The 21371-nt window shown below is 42.5% G+C and overlaps 1 protein-coding gene across 6 annotated transcripts in view; it reads left to right on the top strand.

The window, feature by feature from the left end:
* SSX2IP (SSX family member 2 interacting protein) overlaps window positions 1-21119 on the top strand; it is a 415768-nt gene extending 394649 nt beyond the window's left edge. For 5 of the 6 annotated variants that reach the window (XM_069232285.1, XM_069232281.1, XM_069232284.1 and 2 more), the window contains one exon: window positions 18963-21119. In XM_069232285.1, the coding sequence (XP_069088386.1) occupies window positions 18963-19047 (85 nt within the window). In that variant the 3' untranslated portion in view covers window positions 19048-21119. The remainder of the gene's footprint in view (window positions 1-18962) is intronic. The other variant, XM_069232286.1, reaches the window with a different exon arrangement.
* Window positions 21120-21371: the final 252 nt, after the last annotated feature.

Consider the following 21371-nt stretch of genomic DNA (forward strand, 5'->3'; position numbering starts at 1 on the left):
TGAGCCCTTTTTTGCCTATTTGGGGTAGTTCGCGCTTAGAGCTGAAAACAACAGCCATTTTTCTTTCTGTTTTACTCTGTAATTTTGTCCTGCGATGTCAGATTTTTTAAAGCAATATACCGTTATGTCTGCTGGACTCTTCTGATTGCGGGGATATAAAGGGCTTGTAGGTTCATCAAGAACCCTAGGTACCCAGAGCCAATAAATGAGCTGCACCCTGCAGTTGGTTTTCATTCTATACTGGGTATACAGCAATTCATTTGCTGAAAAATGAAGAGTGAAAAATAGGTATCAAGAAAACCTTTACATTTCCAAAATTGGCTCAAGATAAGGTTTTGAGGAGCAGTGGTTTTTTGCACATCTCTGAATTCCGGGGTGCCCATACTAGCATGTGAATTGCAGGGCATTTCTCAAATAGACATTTTTTTACACACTCTCTTATATTTGGAATGAAAAAATGCAGAGAAAGATAATGGGCAATAACAATTGTTTTGCTATTCTATGTTCCCCCAGGTCTCCCGATAAAAATGATACCTCACTTGTGTGGGTAGGCCTAGCGCCCGCGACAGGAAATGCCCCAAAACGCAACATGGACACATCAAATTTTTTGAAAGAAAACAGAGGTGTTTTTTGCAAAGCGCCTACCTGTAGATTTTGGCCTCTAGCTCAGCCGGCACCTAGGGAAACCTACCAAACCTGTGCATTTTTGAAAACTAGAGACCTAGGGGAATCCAAGATGGGGTGACTTGCGGGGCTCTGACCAGGTTCTGTTACCCAGAATCCTTTGCAAACCTCAAAGTGGCTTAAAAAACAAGTTTTCCTCACATTTCGGTGACCGAAAGTTCTGGAATCTGAGAGGAGCCACAAATTTCCTTCCACCCAGCGTTCCCCCAAGTCTCACGATAAAAATGATACCTCACTTGTGTGGGTAGGCCTAGCGCCCGCAACAGGAATGGATCACACAAGGGTCAATGGTAGTCCTTGCTTGAGGTCTACTGTTAACCCTGGAGTGATTCATTCCTGAAGCAGGCACTAGGCTCAGGCACACAAGCGGGGTTGTGTTTTTATCAGGACAAGTGGGGAAACACTGGGTGGTAGGAATTTTGAGGATCCCTGCAGATCCCTGGACTTCTGCTCATTGGAATGCAAGGAAAATGTGTTTTTTAAGCACATTTTGTGCTTTCAAGGGGATTCTGGGTGAAGGAAAACTGGTGAGAGCCACGCAAGTCCTGCACCCTTGGACTCCCCTGGTACTAGTTTGTTAAAGTTAACCCACCACTCACACTGGTTGGTTTTAGCACCTCCAGAAATTATGGTTTCAAAGCATGATTACTTATCAAAGTATCTGAATATTGAAACCAAGCCTTCTGAAGGTGGGCCATAAAGCCGCGTCCAGGCACCAACCTCTTTATGGTCCATTCACACGCCATTCACGCACAACAAACAACCCTTTCATATCGCCAGCCACGGGCCCAATCCAACCAATCACTGCACTCACATTAACTTACCGCTGCCAGACAAGGGCCCATCACATTCACACGCCACAGAACGGAATAAGTTTGACTACATTTTACCACCTGTCAAGTAACTGCCTCCTTCTTCCTTAACATTACCAAATGCATGCGTAACAAACCTTTACTAATGACTCCTGTGACAGCCACCTGAGGCTCAGGAAGACATGTTTTTCATGCGCTTTTAACGCACTCTCTGTGCTAAATCCAACTCCTTCCAGTTTGTTGATGCAAGTTGGGGGTGTCCGAGTATGCCGTACAAAGCGATTCCTCGAACTGAGTGAGCATATCTACGTTTGAAACTAAGGGAGACATGCTGGGGATTTCTCATGATGTTCCCTAAAGAGAAGGTCATAGGCTATGAAAAAGGGTAGTGTTTGGTACATAGGGGAGTCCATGAGAACGTAGCATATGTCCCAGCCAACATTATGTGCAGTGATGTGACTATAATGCACTTATACAGCAAACTGAACATCTACTAAGTTCTGATGGAGGATGAACATGAAAAGCAGGTCAAACACTGACCTATACAAGTCATTCTCCTTCAGTGCTGGGATGGCACCAATGGGTTTGAATCCATAGGTGTAGATGATGTACATCTGTACTACCTTTACTATCTGCCTTCTACCTGTGCAATAACCCTGTGAAGGCACTCCTACCATAAGATTTCCTTACCCATCCATGTCTCTGTTCTCATCAGAGTCCTGGCTAATCCTGTGTAATAGCCAAGTGAACCTATACTAGTTTGTGGAAGCAAGTTGGGGGTTTCCAAGTATGCCGTACAAAGTGATTTCTCGAACTGAGAGAGCATATCTACCGTTGAAAGTAAGGTAGACATGCAGGTGAAGAAAGGGTACTCCGTGGCAATGTGGCATATGTTCTGTCCACTAGTATATGCAGTAGGGGAAATATAATGCATGTTAATTGAACAGAACACCGACCACGCCAAAAGGAAGTCCATGATGAAGTAAATTTCTGTGGCTCCTTGCCTAACGAAGCAGTGGCCCATGGATGTTCGGTATCCATGCACTGCCACTGAGAGGATTACCCAACAGCAGCTCAACCTCAGTCGATTTCCCAGAACTTTGCTTTAGTATGATACAACGTAAAGCAAGTAGGGATACAGAGGCCTGGTTGTGATGGACACTGGGGACAGTAATACTGACTCTCCTGCCGCTTTCCATGCTTTGAGCACACTTTACAGCGACGACATGGACAATCCTTTTTGGGTGTTTTAGGTATGCGATCAGCAAAGTGTCGCTCCTGCAGCCTTGCCACATCCTCCAGAACATATGAGGTGGAGGCTGCTGCTGCTTCTGTAACAGCAGTGAGGCTTTCAATTACAGACAACTGGAAGTCAAGGAAAGTCATGAGTCTTCCTGTGGTTGTCTGACGGTAAACAACATACGCATTATATGTTGCCATCTGAATCAGGTGGGTAAACAGTTTCTTGTACCAAGTGCGAGTTTTACGACACGCATTGTATGGTTGAAGAACCTGGTCGTTCTTGTCCGCTCCACCCATGTACTTATTGTAATCAAGTATACAGATTGGCTTGTGGACTTCGGCCATCTGACCCCAAACCGTGATGGGAGAAGTGCTCTCATCATGAATTGTAGTGAGCACGTATACATCACGCCTATCTAGGAACTTGACTGCGAGCAGTTCGTTAGAACGCAATGCAGTACTCTGTGATTTCTGGAGCTTCTTGCAAACAAGCTCCTGCGGGAATCCTTTGCGGTTACAATGAACTGTACCGCAGGCCACAGTGCCAGCTTTGTAGAGCTCACTGAACAGCTCTACTCCTGTATAGAAATTGTCCACATAAAGGTTATAACCTTTGTGAAGAAGTGGCTGGACAAGTTCCCATACAATCTTACCTGTGACCCCTAACGCGGGAGGGCAACCTACAGGGTTTAGGGTAGAATCCTTCCCTGTATACACTCTCAAGCTGTACACATAGCCAGTAGAGCTCTCACACAGCATGTACAGCTTTATGCCATAGCAAGCTCTTTTGCTCGCAATGTACTGTCTGAAAAGCAGCCGTCCTTTGTACAGGATCAAGGACTCATTGACTGCTATATTCTTTCCAGGAGTATAGATCTCTGGAAACCTGGCAGACAAATGTTCCACGACAGACCGAATTTTGAACAACCTGTCATGATCTGGATGGTCCCGGGGCAATGCAGCAGAATTGTCATTGAAATGCAGCATGCGCTGCAGTAGCAAAAAACGATCTCTGCTCATGTATGGTGTGAAGATGGGAGTTACCCAAACCGTGCGAATCATCCAGTAGGACTGCAAGGTGGGTTTCTGCACTAACCCCATTTTGAGCGTAAGGCCCAAAAATATCTTCAACTCCGCCAGCGAAGTGGGAGTCCACTGGCGTGCCCTAGAACGGGGCCCTAGAGTGCCTCCGCACTCACTCAGAAATTGGTCTGCACGCAAATTTGTTTGCTGCACAACTTTCTGAAGAAAGTCAACATCCAAAAACAGATAGATGTAGTCGACTGGCAAAAAGTTAGCTGTATCGACTTTACATCCAGCGTCAACAGTAAAAGGTGGAATTTGGGGCTGAACCAAACAGGGGGGCTGCCAAGAGAGCACTCTCTCTGTGCTTGCGGCAGCAAGCACGTGCTCTCTGGGTTCGGCTAACCCAATGTGTTCCCGCTGCCCAGAATGTGCTTGCGAAGGGACAGCACGGATGTCGTCATAGTCTCCTTCAGACTCACTGGAAGAGGTGTCGTCGGATGGGACTCCGCCGACTGAAAAATCACTCCCAGAATCTGCCCCATTGTCCTCTCCCTCAGATGCTGTCTCAGTGTCTGCTGTCTCAGTCTCTGAGCCTACATCAGAACTGTCCTCCATAACCCGAGCTAGGGCTTGATCAGCAGTCATCCAACAAAACGCCATCTCTACAACTGGCTAAACTGTCCCTCTAAATTACTAGCCTACGTAGAAGGCAGATAGTCACAAAATTGCTTGTGGGTATGTTTGCTGTGTACAACAGGAAATGTCGTCACCTTACCTTCGCTTCTTCTCCAATTCTGCAGATTCTCTGAAAACACTGAAAAAAAACAAAAAAGAATGTATTACTTCACCTTACCACACACCCTGTGCAACAGTCATTTTTGGTGCTCTGCCTCCCATTACCTCCTCTTCTAATTCCCTCAGTACTACCCAGCAAAAGTGCCACTCATATCTCCATAGTCCCCCTGGCATTACATATGTGTTAAAGCGCAGGTAACGCTTGCCTTTACTAATCCACTCAGCTACTTTATGGCAACTGCCACTACAGAAAAGATGTGTGTGTGTGTGTGTGTGTGTGTGTGTGTGTATTGTGTGTGTATTGTGTGAACAAGAATCTCACCCCACTCCACGAGGTTCAAATTGACATCTTTTATTGCAAGCAACAGCCACGTACGCGTTTCGACTCTCAAGGAGTCTTGATCACAGTAAATGAGTCCCTCTTTTCGTTCATTGTTTATACTTGCAATAAAACATGGCAATTTGAACCTCGTGGAGTGCGGTGAGATTCTTGTTCCCAAAATATTTTCGAGGTTGCTCTCCTACATCACTGAGCACCGGCAGTGGAGTGCGCTGCGCAACAATCTTTTTAACCAATTTGTGTTGCATATATATATATATGTATGTGTATATATATATGTATGTGTATATATATATATATATATATATATATATATGTATATGTTTAGAAACAAAGTGGTTGAAGGGTTGCTGGGCGGCACACTCCACTGCCGGTGCCCAGTGACAGAGAAGACCAATCTACAAATTATGTAATGCCAAAAAATTTCACCGCACTCCACGAGTATTTTATTGCAGTCAATAACCACCAACGTGTTTCAACTCACCAAGGAGTCTTGATCACGGTCCTCGTGGAGTGCGGTGAAATTGTTCACCATTATAAAACAACACACAAAAGAAAAACAAGAATTTACAATGCAATGGGTCTCGCATCTGCTCGAGTTAGAGCTATTAGCGTTATAAACTCCTAACCCAACTTTTCTTGCCACATAAATTGATAATTGATAGTTAAACTCTTTCACATAAGAGAGCCGATTCACAGCGCCACGGCCACCATGAGCATCATGTAAAGAGTTACACAAAAGGAAAAGAAGTTCGCTCGCAGTTAAACGTAACCGCAAAAGTGCAATTAGCCATGTACCAGGGGCGATGGCCAAGGCGGTAACAAAAACTCCCCAAGGAGGGACAAAGGTAAACCATTTTCCAATGTAATCAAAGGATTTTTGAAGGGCAAACCCACGAACGAGTGGTAGTGATGGGCGTGAGGTGGGCGTTGTTAGAAGCCCAGATACACACCAACAAGTCAGAAAAGCAGCGCATGGGCGCTGCAATGCTTGTCCTGAAAAAAAAAAATATATATATATATATATATATACTGTGTGTGTATATATATATATATATATATATATATATATATATATATATATATATATGAGAGAGAAAAAACAAGACATGTCACAAACCTTTTTTTTTTTTTTTTTTATACATGTGTGCTTGCCCTTGGCAAAGCACACAGGTATAAAAAAAAACAAATGGCCCCATTGATGGTCACCCTAAGGGCTGACCACCAACAATTTGGTTTTTTTTTTTCTGTTTTTTACCCTGGGGGGGCGATTTTTAAAAAAAAAAAAAAATTTATATATATTTTTTAACTTGTGGGAGGCGCGATCGCCCCCCAAAACAGTACAAATCAAATAATATTGCCCCGGGGGGAGGGGGGCAGGCCCTTTTACAAGGGGGCCAACCCCCCCCAAAGAAGATCCCTGGTGTCTAGGGGCGTTTCCTGGCCATGGATCGCAGCTGCGCTGCGATCCATGGCCAGGAAACGGTGCCAGGGAGGCATCGATGGAAAGGGGAGAGCCTCCCCTTTCCATCGATGCCTCCCTGGCATCTGGGGAGGCTGTTTTGGCCTTTTTTCCCCCCACCGGAGAAAAAGAGAACGCTTACCTGCTTCTCTTCTTCTCCGGTGGGGAAAAACTGTGACGTCAGCGCACTTCGCAGCGCGCTGATGTCATAAGGGGGCGGGAGGGGGTGGGATGGAGACGCGGAAGTTCTTCCGCGTCTCCCACGGGCATTGCACCGGAGGATTTTTAACCCCCTCCCTGGTGTCGGCCACTGGTCGTGACCCGCACCAGGGAGGGAGTGTGGGCGTCGGCCAGTGGCCGACGCCCGCACGTAAAAGGTTAATGTACACCACAAATAATTTCCTTTTTAGGTGGTACCTCCAGTATGATTTAAAATAAAAAAAAACTCTGTGTAATCCTTGGATGCTTTCCAGATTCAGTGTCCTCTACATCCTAATATTCTGCCAACATGTTTGTCCTTCTTGGTTGGTCTCTATCAGCATTATTCCCTTTTACTTATAGTGCGAGGATGAATTATCCAGCAATGTGAGAAGGATGTCCTACCTTCTCCATTAGTTATCCCCAAACTTTTTGCCTGCCTCCTCCTATTATTCTGACCCTCTTTGGCTTTAGCACTGATCAGCACTGAAAGTGCTCAGAGTCCTAAAGTGCATGTGCTCTCCCTTCCAAATTTGGTATGATTTGCTTACACCTGATTGACTTATTTAATTTACTTGTAAGTCCCTTATACAGTGGTACCCCTTATATCCATGGCCTGTAAATTGAATGCTACTAGTAGGCCTGCAGTGCAGTTTGCGCCACCCACAGATGTAGCCTTTCAAACCTATCTCAGGCCTGCCACTGCAGGGCCTGCGTGCACAGATTACTGCCACATGGACCTGGCATTTAAATTTACTTGCCAGGCCTGGAACTCCCATTTTACTACCTATGTCACCCCTCAGGTAGGCCCTAGGTAGCCCTATGAGCAGGGTGGTGCATCGTTAAGGGGTTGGACATGTGCCTTGTTGTGTGCCCTGTCCTAGTAGTGAAAAACCACCTATATGGTTTCTCCCCGCTGTGAGTGCTGCCTCTCTTAGGCTTCCATTGGAAATGCTCTTTCATATGCTTAACCGGTGGTATTTTCTGATCTTTGGGGAGTAGTGTGGGCGTTTTTGGTATGGTTGGAATGGTAGTGAAATATGCTGCTTACTGGTGTAGGTGGATTTTTATTATCATTGTAGAAATGCCACTTTTAGAAAGTTGGAATTTCTCTGTGCTTATAACTCTCATGATTTTGCAACTTGAGTCCAATCCACGTCTGGGGTAGTGACAGCTGGGCTTCGTGCATACTTTCCAGACAGCCATCACACAGGGAGGGTGGAGGTGTAATAGGAGTACATCTGCATACTGAGTGGTCTTCCTGGGCCGGGAGAGGTAGAGGCGGGGCACACTTAAGTTTAGACACTGTGTCCTGCCCTGACACATAGCGTGTTTACCCTCTACTGATGTCTGGAGCCAATGTGGATGAGAAGGGGCATTCCTGGAACTGGTAAGAGCTGGTTGGAACTTTCTCCCCACTTCTCAAAGCTTGGCAAAATGAGTATAAGCATAGGGGTGTTGTTCCCTATGTTGGACAGACACTGATAGACACTATGGTTTGGACACTAGATGCTGCTGGAAGGAGCTGCCAGGAACCGCGTTGGGACTGCCCTGCTGTTGCGCTGACCTGTGATCTGATAGGACACTAGAAAGACAGCCACTGCTTCATCAGGACCTTTGTGCTGGCCTGCTTACCTGGCCCCTTCAGACTTGTGCCACGCTTGGCTGTCTCCAGGGGCTGGGTGGTGTGCCCCACCCCATGCTTTTATGCGTCTCTAATGTGAAGAGTGCTGTTTGTGCCCGTTGACAGAGTAGAGCACTTCTTGCTTTATTATCACCAGTGCATGACGAGTGCTTCAGGAGCCCTTGGGGACAGATTTGCATTGATACTTTCTGCCTGCCAGACAACAAAGGTGCAGGGGCACCGGATCTCCCAAGGGTGGGTGACTAATTATTTGCCGCATTGGATGCGATGTGTCCCCTCATGATGTGAGCACAGATATTGTTTCGGAATTTGTACGAAATGCGCAAAAATGTATCTCATAATGTTTAGTTTTATATGGGTACAATGGAAGCGTTCTTTTTGGGCACTCCTGATGTTTTGGCTTTCATGATATTGTTCCAGCCCTCCTCGTTTATGCTGCGTTTTCTCATGACCTGATTCAAATAACATGTCATGCTTGCCATGTTGGGGTGAGGTGGGGTGTACATTTTCAGGATGCGCATTGCCGGGTGTGTTTATGACAAATGCAATATGAAAAAGATAATTTTCTGTAAAATGATGATGACCCGACAACTGCTTGTTTAGCAGGGGCTAATGATTTATGTTTTTTTCTTCTAATGATGTTTTGTGCAATGCAGTATATTTCTATATAAATTGTTGTGGAGTTCTCTTTGTGGTGTATTTTTGTCAATGGTGTTGTGTTTTAGGCAAATGCTTTACACATTGCCTCTGAGATAAGCCTGACTGCTGGTGCCACACTACCAAGGGGGTGAGCAGGGGTTAGCTTAGGTGTGTAGCTCCCTTGCCCTGGCTAGAGTCGTGTTTTTTGCTTGGCTGAGGTTCCTCCCCTGGCCAACCAGAAACCCCATTTCTAACACCAACATTTAAGTGAGCTCAGCTTCCCTACCCTATATGGGATTTTCTAATTCTTAATCTGCTGTGGGGAGGCGACACCAGTAGGCACACACTAGACACACAAGCACATAAGATGCACCTCAGGAATCATTAATAATGACCAATCTATTCTCTCATCGTTCAAAGTTGTGTCCAAAATATTCCCCCTTATGTCTTAATTCCATCTGGTCAAGTCTCATCCCATGAGAAAATATCGCCCAACATGTCCCCTTGCCTTGATCCTGGGAACGCTGATATCTCATTGATTGGAAGATAGAATTCAGAAAAGATTGGTAACTAATTGTTTGGAAATACACGTGACTGGTTAGTTCTAATTAGTGTGGTAGTTCTAACTTGTTCTTTGGCAAGCGGAAGTACAAATACAAATGTTGAGAAATTATATTCAAGACCTTAATAGATAAATTTTCCATTTACAACTACAAGAATCTGTATCTCCTGGCACCCTGGTATCGAGAGAAATACAGTGTGAAACCGGCCCGAAGTGTTGTCATTGCCTTAGGTCTTGATGAAGAATGGTGCTACCTCCATTTCAATGACGTGAGGACAGTTGGGGGAAGGGGGCGGGTGCAGTGGAGGCATAATGCATTTTCATTAATTTTAAGAGATACCGAAAAGAGTTGCTGGAATGTGTTTCAAGCTTAAGCTTCTTTGGTAGTGCTTGCGCTATGAGAAAAACTTAAATGTGCAACATCATGCTTGAAGAAACAGGGGAAGTGGCACCTGATGATTGTGATGCCTACAGCGCACCAGCCCCTCTAGCCTCCTCGCTGCAATTATTTATTTTGCGTCACAGTAAATACATACACAGAATTAAGATACAAATGTGTTCATATTAACCTACGTCAGCAGGCCTTAACTTCCCTTTTAACACTCACCGGTTCTGGGCTTTGCTCCAAACTTAAAGCCACAGATTGTAGCAATATCCCTTGACGGGACGTGCGCTGTGCACAGTGGACAGGATGACTTGTGGGTTTAGCGTTTGTTCTTAGTAGTGGAGAATGCACAACAAATGTACGAACTAAATGTTGATACCTAATAAAAAAAAATATATATATGTATATTTTTTTTTCCCCTACACCCTGGATGCAGGGGTGTGTGTATATATGCAAATATCATCGATGGTCAAAATAATTGGTGCAAAAGTACTTTCTTTCATGTTTTTCCTAGGTTCCAGAACATGTACGAAGAGATATTTTTCTGTATATGTCTGTGTTTCTATTGTTTATGTGAGTTTTTGGGGGTACATCGTAGTATATCAAGTACAGTGACATGGATTACATCCATGTGTCAGCAGATTGCAGCTCTATACTTTCCATGCAGGCCATAAGCATTGAAAATACCTATATTTGCATTTTCTTTCTCCCTCTTTCACCTGTTGGCTATTTTCTTGTTGCCAGAACATAAAACGACTTAAATGTGTTAATGGAAATGAAGGTACTTGCATGTGTAATTCAGGATAGTGTGGGTGGAGTTTTGGGGACTAATTGGTCAAGTAGGAGACAGCCTTCTGCAAAAATGGACCCTTAGGAAGGGGACAGAAGGGTTTAGGAAGATATAGAACAAGTCATCAGAAAGACACGAATTGGTTTTTAAAAAAAAAAGGGTTTTGTGATTGAAAAACAGAAGATGCAGTATGGTGCATTTATGATATCCATATGAGAGTGATTTGGTTTTAAAAAATATATAACTATTTCAAGTATATTGAACAAGGTTATTGTTGTAAACATTCCATTGAGCAGTTATCATAGAAAAAGAGAACATTTGATCTCATGGCACAAATGAAACGTCATGTTTCAATATACATTGTTCTTCTAAAGTGATGCAGTCATGAACAGAGGAGGGAGCCTGCTCCCAATACACATCTAGACAAGGTTGTCTTGATCTAAAAATGCTTTAGATGCATATGCCCCTAGCACTGCTTCAGTCTCACCAAGATAAGATACAGGTTCCCAATATCGTGCAAGTATAGCTTACAATAGTAAGAATTGTACCTTGAATAAATGGTATGTAAATGAAAACGTATTATTGCTGTCCTGACAGAATTTAGTTGGAAGGAATTGTCCCATTAAGTGTGAGATTGAATGTTACATGCTTTATGACTTCAACTGATTTTTGCTATGAGTTACACCACAAGTACCACAATAGCCTGTGGGAATCAGTTGCGTGCGAAGATGAGGGTTTAACTGCAGTGAGTTGTTCCCATCAAAGTATGACTTGTTCTGCAGATATCATGAGCTAAGAGATTAAGGCCCTCATTCGGACCTTGGCGGGCGGCAAAGTCCCACCGTCAAAATACCGTACCGCGGTCGCAAGACCGCGGCGGGTATTTTGACTTTTCCCCTGGGCTGACGGGCGGCCGCCGAAAGGCCGCCCGCCAGCCCAGGGGGAAAACGACCTTCCCACCATGAAGCCGGCTCGTAATCGAGCCGGCGGAGTGGGAAGGTGCGACGGGTGCTACTGCACCCGTCGCGTATTTCACTGTCTGCTATGCAGACAGTGAAATACTAGCGGGGCCCTCTTACAGGGGCCCCTGCAGTGCCCATGCCATTGGCATGGGCACTGCAGGGGCCCCCAGGGGCCCCGCGACACCCCCTACCGCCATCCTGTTCCTGGCGGGCGAACCGCCAGGAACAGGATGGCGGTAGGGGGTGTCAGAATCCCCCATGGCGGCGCAGCGAGCTGCGCCGCCATGGGGGATTCAAATGGGCAACGGAAAACCGGCGGGAGACCGCCGGTTTTCCATTTCTGACCGCGGCCAAAGCGCCGCGGTCAGAATGCCCAAGGGAGCACCGCCAGCCTGTCGGCGGTGCTCCCGCCCCCGTTGGCCTAAGAGTCTTATTAACGCCATTGGATCAGGATTTCCCTTTAGTTTTTGCTTCCATCCTTCTGCAACAACTACAATGAACTAGAGATCTACTCCGGAAAAGAAAAGTGAACTATGATTGTGACCAACATTTGAGTTCTTGGCTTCTGGCAATGGACAAACATTTGTTTCCAAGTGATCAAAGGTCTTTTGCAATGGCCTTGGGAACAAGCAAAATTTGCACTGTGCCTACCATTCTACAGCAGCCGCTGCAGTAGATCGCAGGAATGCTGTACTGAAAAATACAGTTGGAAGGAATTGTGCATCTGCTGAGCTGTTCTGGTTTGATGCACTATGACTTGTTTTGTTGGCCTGGAGAAGCACTCCTGACGGAATGGCCAGACTGAGTCAACTTGAAATACTGTTTGTCCAGCCTACGCACATGTCTGTTGTTACACTGTAAGTATCTGATGAGGTGCTTTAGAGTCATATTGAATTACTTTCATCATCTGGCGCTGCAGGCCCTTCCAGACTTAACACCAGCTGTACATGATCTCTTACTGGGATATACTGGGCCTGGGTTGCCTGTGAAGTGCGAGGGGCCTATCTCCTGGATGTGTGGCTTGCACCAAGAAGGTGCTCCACTACTGGAGTAAAAATGACCATCAACTTCATCGCCTTCATCACCTGCATTTGAGCTGAAAGACATTGCTAGAACCTCTGTTATGAAGTTTTAGAGTACCTAATCTCTATTCTTGAGTTCATGTTGCCTCAAATACTAATGACCTCTGACGCAACAAATAAGTTACAGGAAATTTATCATTTTTGAAGATTTCTTTTGCAGTTCATTGAGCCGACGTCTGACTTCTTCATGGCTCACCAAGAAATGGCTATGGGTACGGATGGTTTTCTGTGTGCTTCTGTACTACTCATGGTGTGCACAGACATCACACAAATACCCCTTACTTCAAAACAGTAACATTGAATGATACTGAGACTTGTGAACTTCTTTTCTATATTAACAATACAACTGCACCACAAGGGAATCAGCAGACATGTTTTTGAGGGGAAAGTAACTGTGTTGAATTGAAAGTAAAGTATGATACATAGTTGCATGTTTTATGTCATTTGATATTTGCTCACACCAGCTCAGTGTCTACTAGTTAATGAATTACAGAATATTATGGCACATCGCCTTACCCAATTGCAGCTGTGAAGGAAGCAAATCAACATGAAGGTTCCATTACTAGTCTGATAAGAGTTGCTATTGGTAATGATGCATGATAGAGATTCCAAGTTTAGGGTTACTGATAGCAGGAGTGAGTTATCCTAAGGTTAAGGATAGACCAGTGATTAGTGGCCTTGCTGTGCTTCCTAGGTTCCCGATAGAAATGTCCCAGGTCGAACATTCATCGGAACAAACTACCACAAATAGCAGAATACTATTACAGCCACATATAACCAAACCTTGATGTATTAATGCGCTAACAGCAAAAATGACGGACACAATATCTAGGCCTAATCCCTGATGGATGTGGGGCACTGGTGGGAGAAGTAGGAACACCAAATCATCATTGATGACCAAAGAAGGGGATGTGGAAGTGGGTTTCTAATTTATGTGGAATCCATCTTGTCCTGTTCACGTTTGTGATATTCAGTGATGAACAAGTCCTGGAAGATATGCCCAAAGGTTGCATGACTTCAGGTAAACTAATGTACTCTGCTGAGCAGCTTGTACAAAAAGACATCTTAGGTGGTATGCATTGCCTGCCCAGAAACAGCAATATTTAGACACATCTACGACCGTGTATAGCCAGATACATAAGGATCTGCATTGTGATTGGGTAGGCCTTGTGCAGAATCGGTGTATTTGCACATTGGAAAGCCCCCACTATTGGAATGTAGCCTTCTTGTATCTTGCTTCTATCACAAATTGTCATTTCATTTTGATTGGCTGGATATTTTGATTGTGTAATTTCTGTACCTTCAGATCAGCATCACGCTATGTATCCAATTATGATGAGGAAGTAATAATTATTTCTGTGTCATGACTCAATGTGCATTTTTACGCCTTTTATGGTTTTCATGAATAAAAGACTGAATGGAAGTTCTGCAAATTGGGCATGCAGCTGTCAAGCGCTTGTCCCAATGAGTTCATGTGTAAACTTTTGCCTATGAAACTTGACAGTTGTCATTTTTTTATAGAGGTTCTAAATTAGAAACTGCAAAGAAGGTGTTAGGTGCTTCAAAATTGAGTGCTTTGAGAACAAAGAGTGCTGTGAGAACACAGATCAGCATCTCAGTTTTCAAAAAGAAAGTGGAGGAAGTGAACAAAACTATCTCAGAATATAAGATTTTTCTAACACTCTCGAAAATAAGTACATTTCAGAAAGACCTAAACAAGTTCTCAAATAAGACAATATATCTGTACTCTAAGGAGAACTATGAACGTTAAGACCAGTATATCCTCAGACGCATTCATCAGGTCAGTGATTTTTCGGTCACAGAGCAAGTGACAGAGAGAAAAGAAGACACATAGAGAAGGAATAGGCAAAACTACCTTCTTCAGGGCAGTTTGGTTCCATCATGTCTGCCATTTAGTTCCCCCATACCCTCCACTATAGTGTTTCCCATGGCAACAACAACCACCCTTTTTTTTTTTTTTTTTTTTTTTTTTTTTTTTTTTTTTTTTTTTTTTTAAGAACGTGACAGGGGACTTTGAAGGTGGGAAAATGAAACCGGAGTTCCCTTGAAGGAGATGGACACAGAACAGAGGGGATAGTGTGCGAGAGCCTCAACCAGAGACAATCTAGAGTTAACAAGACAGGGATGACGTAATAAATTTGAGCAATAAGACACTCAATGACACTCAAAGAAACATGATTAGGAAATGGCTCAGATTTGTTCCCACGCCAAAAGCCAACTTCTTTCAACTAAAGATTGAGGTTGCAGAGTTTTTTTAGGAGTATAAGACTACAGGTTTTTTTTTTTTCTTCAGGAGAAACAAGATGGGCGAAAAGGAAGACATGGAGAACACAGGCCTCCATAGACACTCTACTTTTACTCCAGCATTACTTTAACTACTTAACAAGGTGGTGTCATTTGAATAAGTGGTGAACCTAGGGATAGATATGCTTAAATATACTAACACAAAAACCTTTCACAATCACAAAAGGGAAGCACTTGATGTCTTGAGTAAGGATCAGTCTATTGTTTAAAAAAAAAAAACTGCAGACAAGGGAGGGGCATTGGTGATTTTGCCAAAGAACATGTAACCTGATTAGTATCTTAAACTTCTCAATGACGAGAGAAATTGCAAGAGATGGAGCAGGGACATCCACTGCAGAGGTCATTGAGGAGATCTTGTTTCTAGTAGAAAGGGACTTGCACAATAACTGGATTAAGAAAAAGGTAGCAGATTTCTTGATACAAAAGAACCTCATAATCCGTATTTTTAAATACTCCAAAAAGTACACAAAAATAAATACACCACAGCAGGTAGCCCAGTAGTATCAGGGATAGGTTCAGCAGTTGAACCACTGTCTCGGTTCCATGACTTTGTTTTGAAACCATTAATAAACACCATGCCCTCATACTTAAGACACCAAGCATGTTTTGAATTTCTTGAAAGACATTGAATACGCCTCCGGAAAAGAGCAGTGATCACTCTAAACATAGTCCCTTTACACTAACAGTCCCAAAGAGTCTACCCTAGAGGTGACTGAGAAATTCTTTATAGCAAGAATTTGGGACAAAATGATAACTACCACAGTTTGTTTGTTCATGTATGGTGCTTAATACATTTTTTTTTAAATACAAAGGCAAGGTCTTCTTGCATACACATGGGTCTTCTATGGGCAGCACATTTTTACCAAGCCTGGCATGCCTATTTGTGCACAATTTTAAAACCAAGTTAATCTATAATGAGTCTAATTCATTTATTTAAAAAATGAGCTTATGGAAAAGATATATAGATTACACCCTGGTAATGTGGAGAAGGACATGGGAAGAAATCTAATCTTTTTCCCTGTGACTTAGCGGTCTTAACTATGTTTAAGGTTTACAATGACCAGGAGAAGGCACAAGATACCATTTCTAGACCTCAAGACTGACCCATAGGAAGGGACATTAAAAACAAAGGTATATTACAAACCAATCAGTAGGAACATCCTGCCCTGTTACAAGCGTTTCCACCCATGCTTTAAGGAAGGCTGTCTGGTAGGACAATTTTTGAGACTGAAACGTAACTGTACAGACAGGAGCGCATACAATCAACAAGCTGAATTATTGAGTAATAAGTTATGGAAAAAGCATTATCCAGAAAAAATTAAGAGCGAAAAAATAAAAAAGGGCTAGCAATAAGAGGCACTTCTTAAGACACATAAGAAACATACAGTTAATGGACCAATTTGTGTGTCTACATATGACCCTAATTCAAACATTTTGAACTAATTAGCACACACTGAGATATCTTGACATCTGGGAAATTGCAAATCGAAAGACTGATGTTCTCATTCAGAAAGGGACAGAACCTGAAGGACAGAATAATACATACACATCCTAGAAAACAAACACCAGAGAGGAGCATTGCCAGCCTTTGGAATATATCCACACCGAAAAAGACACTATCCATGTGGGGGGTTGTTCGGTATGCAGGTTTACAAAAAGGTGTAAAGAGATTAATTCAGGATTGCAGGTTCCATGGTGATTAAATAGCCTTGCAAACTGCAACTCCAGTAACATGATTTTACATGCTCAGATTCCCATGCTCGCTAATGTGTATAGGAATGACAAACCAAAAGATACAAGGGGGAATATACGAACACAGGAACGATGTGAGATGCAGGAAGGACAATTCAAAAATACACAGCATTTTTTCAAAAAGAGACATACAGCACATGAGATTGAGTTGAGAAATTAATTTCTGGTTCTACAAATAACATCACCCCTCTTAAAATGTGAAAAAAGATGGTTGTATAGGCCTAGAACTGATGTACATGGACTGATTGACAAGATCCTATGGGGAAATTTGAACAACTACCTGTATACCACCGAGTTCCTCACACATTCTGCCATAATGTTAGAGCATTCTTCTCTGCCTCTAGGGAGGAAACAAGGGTGCATTACAGAGAAGTGGGTTATGCAAGCTGGATAGATAATGGGAGGATTTCCATCACAGGGCGCTGTTAAGCTATTTGGTTCTCCAGTGTAGTGTGGGTGTCTTGAGAAAATCCCTAACCGTTAACTTATTTTGGATTTCGTGCTGTAAGATTATAACTGCCTGTGGGTGACTTGACAAGTTTTCAGTCACCACTAATTAAGGCAAGCACGCTCATCGGGTGGACACCGTAATAACGAGTGTGCACGTGCTTCAACTGAGGATAAGTCGTCTGCCTGCCTGACTCTGGCTAGACTATCCTCCAAGAACAGATCACGTCCTGAAGGAAAACACACTTGGGGAGGTTCTCCTGTGATAATTAATCACACACCCCAATATTGATCCCTACTGACCACGTTTCGCAGAAGGCAAAATGTGTGCCATCCAGTATGATTGATGGAAAAACTCACATGACTGGTGAAGCCCGGATCATGTGGCTACAATTGCGGCAGCCCACTTGAAATACACGACTGATAACAGTATGGCTTAACTCTGTGTTTGGCTGTGATCAGGGGAGATGTAGGTGCACTGCAGGCACATCTCCTTGGCGACGTATGTCTTTGGGGCCTATCTGTAACTGCAGCAAAATAGAAAACGTAATAAAATACCAGCATTCTCTGAATCAAGACAAGGGGACATGTTGGGCCATATTTTCTTATGGAATGAGACATTGCTTGAGATACGCTCGGTAAATAGGTGAGAGAATATATTACGCAAAATTCACTAATATAATACTGTGTCACAACAACTGCATGTTGTGTTACTGTGCTTAGTGTCACCTCATTCACATAGGTGCTGGGTTGCAAATGGGTATTGTTGAATGGCCTAGAATACGCATGATGGTGTTTGGAGTTGTAGTGATGATCTTTATCTACCCTAGGTAAAGTGGCAAATAATGGAAAAGGTAGGACATCCTTCTCAAATTGCTGGGTATTCATCCTCGCACTATAAATTAAAGGGATCCCTTAGAGGCCTGAACAATACCAGAGATCGATAGGAGCTAACGAAGAAGGGCAGAAACATATTAGCATAATTTTAGGATGCCAAGAACCTTTGACCTGTAAAGCATTCAATGATTACACAATGGAGTTTTGTAATCAAACCTGAGGTGCCACCCAATAATGAAATCCTTTGAGGTACACCTTAAGGTATTTTAGAATAACTAGATCCATGTTACATCCAGAAGATCAATATATATTAAGAACTCCCTTAAACAGTGTTAAGGTTGAGTCCACCCTGGTAATACCAATTTACCAGGGTGCGATGAGATGGTCAATGATGAAGCGTGACACAATATGTGGGCGAGACCACCTCATCCAATATATGATTGGCCACCAGGGTTTATAGATTCTATGTAGGGCGACAGATACACTGTTGGAATAACTCACCGCACAGAGTGTTTGTATTTTTGATTGGGGTTTGTTCCATGAGTGGCCTTCTTACCATGTGCTATAAGCATGGAGATGAAGTCAGTGAAGGGTGTCAGAAGCTGGGGTTTGTTGCCCATGATAACTTAGTGTGACATCAGATGGTTTCATGCATATGTTGGACGTTGTAGGATGCGAGTTTTCTTGAAGCAGAATGTGTTTTTTGGAGTGGTGGGGGGTGATTTGGTCTTGACTGCTAGATCTCCAGCTCTCTGATCTAGTCTTTTGTTTGTTGCGGTTGAAGTTTTCTGGCAACTGGTCAGCAAATGTGATTTTACAGTCCTGCGAAGAGACCGTCCAGATTTGTTGTGGGAGATTAAGTTGTTGGTTATATCTTGTTTTCTGACTGCTGACGTGATGTTCCAAACGATGTACGAGAAGATATGTTTCGTTAAGGGGTAATTCATTTTATTAATTCTGTACATTCTATTTTTCAGCACTTCAAGAATAGTCCCTGTGAAACGAGTGGTGTCGGATGGCAAACCAAATTGGAATGGAAGAGAATTTACAAACATGAATTAAAGGGCACTGAACATCTTCTCCGCGTGACTATTTGTTCTGTGGTGCACAAGCACTTGCACAAAGACTATAAAGGCATTTACCAAATTGTGTAGTGCTTGAAAGTTCATCAGGCGCATGATTCATGGAATGTATTTTAAGATTGTTTATTTATTTTCAGTTGAGCTAAGTTTGTAAAACGTAAATGTGTATGTTCGGTTTCTGGTGACATTTCAGAACAAATCGTGAATATTTTGTAGTACATGATAGTCATTTGATTACTCTAAGTTATCAAATTTGGGGTAGGGTAAGCATTATAACTTGAAGCACTGAATATATATAGTAGATAGTAATTTCTGAAACGTACACAGAGCGTTCTGACGTTTGACTTGTAATGTCAGATAAGTTCAAACCTTCGCATATTTAAATGTTTTTTGTATATTTTAAGCACATTTATATATAAATATTTGCAGCAATGAGTTATTTTTGAATGGAAATTGACATTGCACAAATTATGCATCTTATCTTTTATTGAACATCAACTCCCATAATCATAGTGTTTTATGCTTTCTTGCTGGGATTTACTGTGAGAAGGATCTATGCCAGTAATGTAAGGACTTTTTCCGGTCAAATCAGCACTATCAATCGTTTCAAATCCTTACAATGGTATGCCTCCTCTTAAGTATCTTAAGCGAGATGACTGAGGCCAAGAAGTAATTTAGCTTATTTTTCCGAATTTCTGTTTTGTTGATGGTTGGACTTTTATTGCACTGCCAAAATGCCTTTGCAGGCTGATGTAACTCTAGGACTGGGCTTATGTGTTTTTCAATTGTCTAAGGACAAAGTTTACACTTTCAGAAAATTCACATTATTTTATAAAGCATTTCTCTAATTTCTAGAACTGCTCATTTAGTTGGTGGACAATTTGAAAAACAAAGAACGAGGACATGAATGCAAACCTTCCGAATTATACAAAGGTACTTACTCTAAAGACTGAGCCGCGCTTCAAAGGAAGAAACAATATGATGCACCATACCAGAATACATTCGTCCAACGATAGGGTATGGAACAAACTTTTTGCTAGGTAAATACCAGGGCTAGGTGCTTTGATGGACGCCTGGAGCAGGAGTTGGTCATAGATTAATATTCAGATGCGTTTGTGGGATGTCCTATTACTCTGAATTTCACGAGTGAATGTTGCTTAATTTTGATGGCTTGAATTTTCCCTCGAATAGTTAGTTATCTTTCAAATGAGAACTATGAATGTCTTGTGTTCCTTGATCACTTTGGTGACTTTTTAAATGTCGATGCGTTTATCTAAACCGTACTTATTCTCAAATAGGGAATTTATATTCATACGGGAAATATACGTCTAAAGCCGGTATCCTTTTTATTGGCTTATTAGTGTAAACTTATTCTCTTTGATGGAGAATAGAATCCTCAGGGAAATTACAAATTCCTTTTAAACTATGGAGTGGTGCCTTTACATTAATAAGCATTCAGATTACGTATACCTCGTGGCATCTTGCTAATTAGCATTATTCCAGCTAATACCACGTTGTTTTGAAAAACCTTAAGATCTGTCTATTGGACTCAATCCGTGGCTGTCTGCCTGTTTTCTTCCCTCAATACCCCAGAACCAATAGGTTCGTGCAGTCGGCAATTTCACTGCTCTTGAAGTATCTGCGTTTTCGATGCCCTGAAAAGCCACTTTGGCTTGGTGATTGCCTTCTTAGTGTAGTCGAGTTAGTGTCAATGTTTGAGCGCTACTTTCAATGGTTTCGACCACGTGCTTTAAAGCTGTTTTCATTTTGAGTTCTTACTGCTTAGCGACATGGTCTCTCTTGTGACAAATCCCATACTTTTGTAACAGGAATTCTCGTAGTGTAAGCTGATATTAAACCTACGTGATGTGTTTATTCGTGTGATTTGCAGATGTTGCCTGAGTTTGGTGATTTTGTTTTTTTCAAAACAACTGTCGTAATATCCTGTCATTGTTTAATTTAATTCTGTTAATTCTGAAGTTTTAGTTGTGTCAAAATGTTGAATGTAAGTTTGTTCTTTTATAATAATAAATTGCTACGAAGTGCTGCTTCCTCGTTTGTATCCTGTGAATTATAATTTAATCACTATATTTTAAATAAATATATTGTATTGAAACTGGTGGGTAATTAGGGTCGTGGTTCTCATCTTGGCAGTTGTTTTTTATAGTTCATTTGTGTCTATCTAAAGCAAAGTTTCGGTATAGCAAATTGAAAAGGAGGTAAAGAAAAAAATTCTGCATTTTTTTTTTCACACAACTGCCTTTGACTCCAACCCATTGCACAAATGTAAACTTTTACTTGAGC

This window comes from Pleurodeles waltl, chromosome 4_2, assembly GCF_031143425.1.
Source record: "Pleurodeles waltl isolate 20211129_DDA chromosome 4_2, aPleWal1.hap1.20221129, whole genome shotgun sequence".
Lineage (NCBI taxonomy): Eukaryota > Metazoa > Chordata > Amphibia > Caudata > Salamandridae > Pleurodeles > Pleurodeles waltl.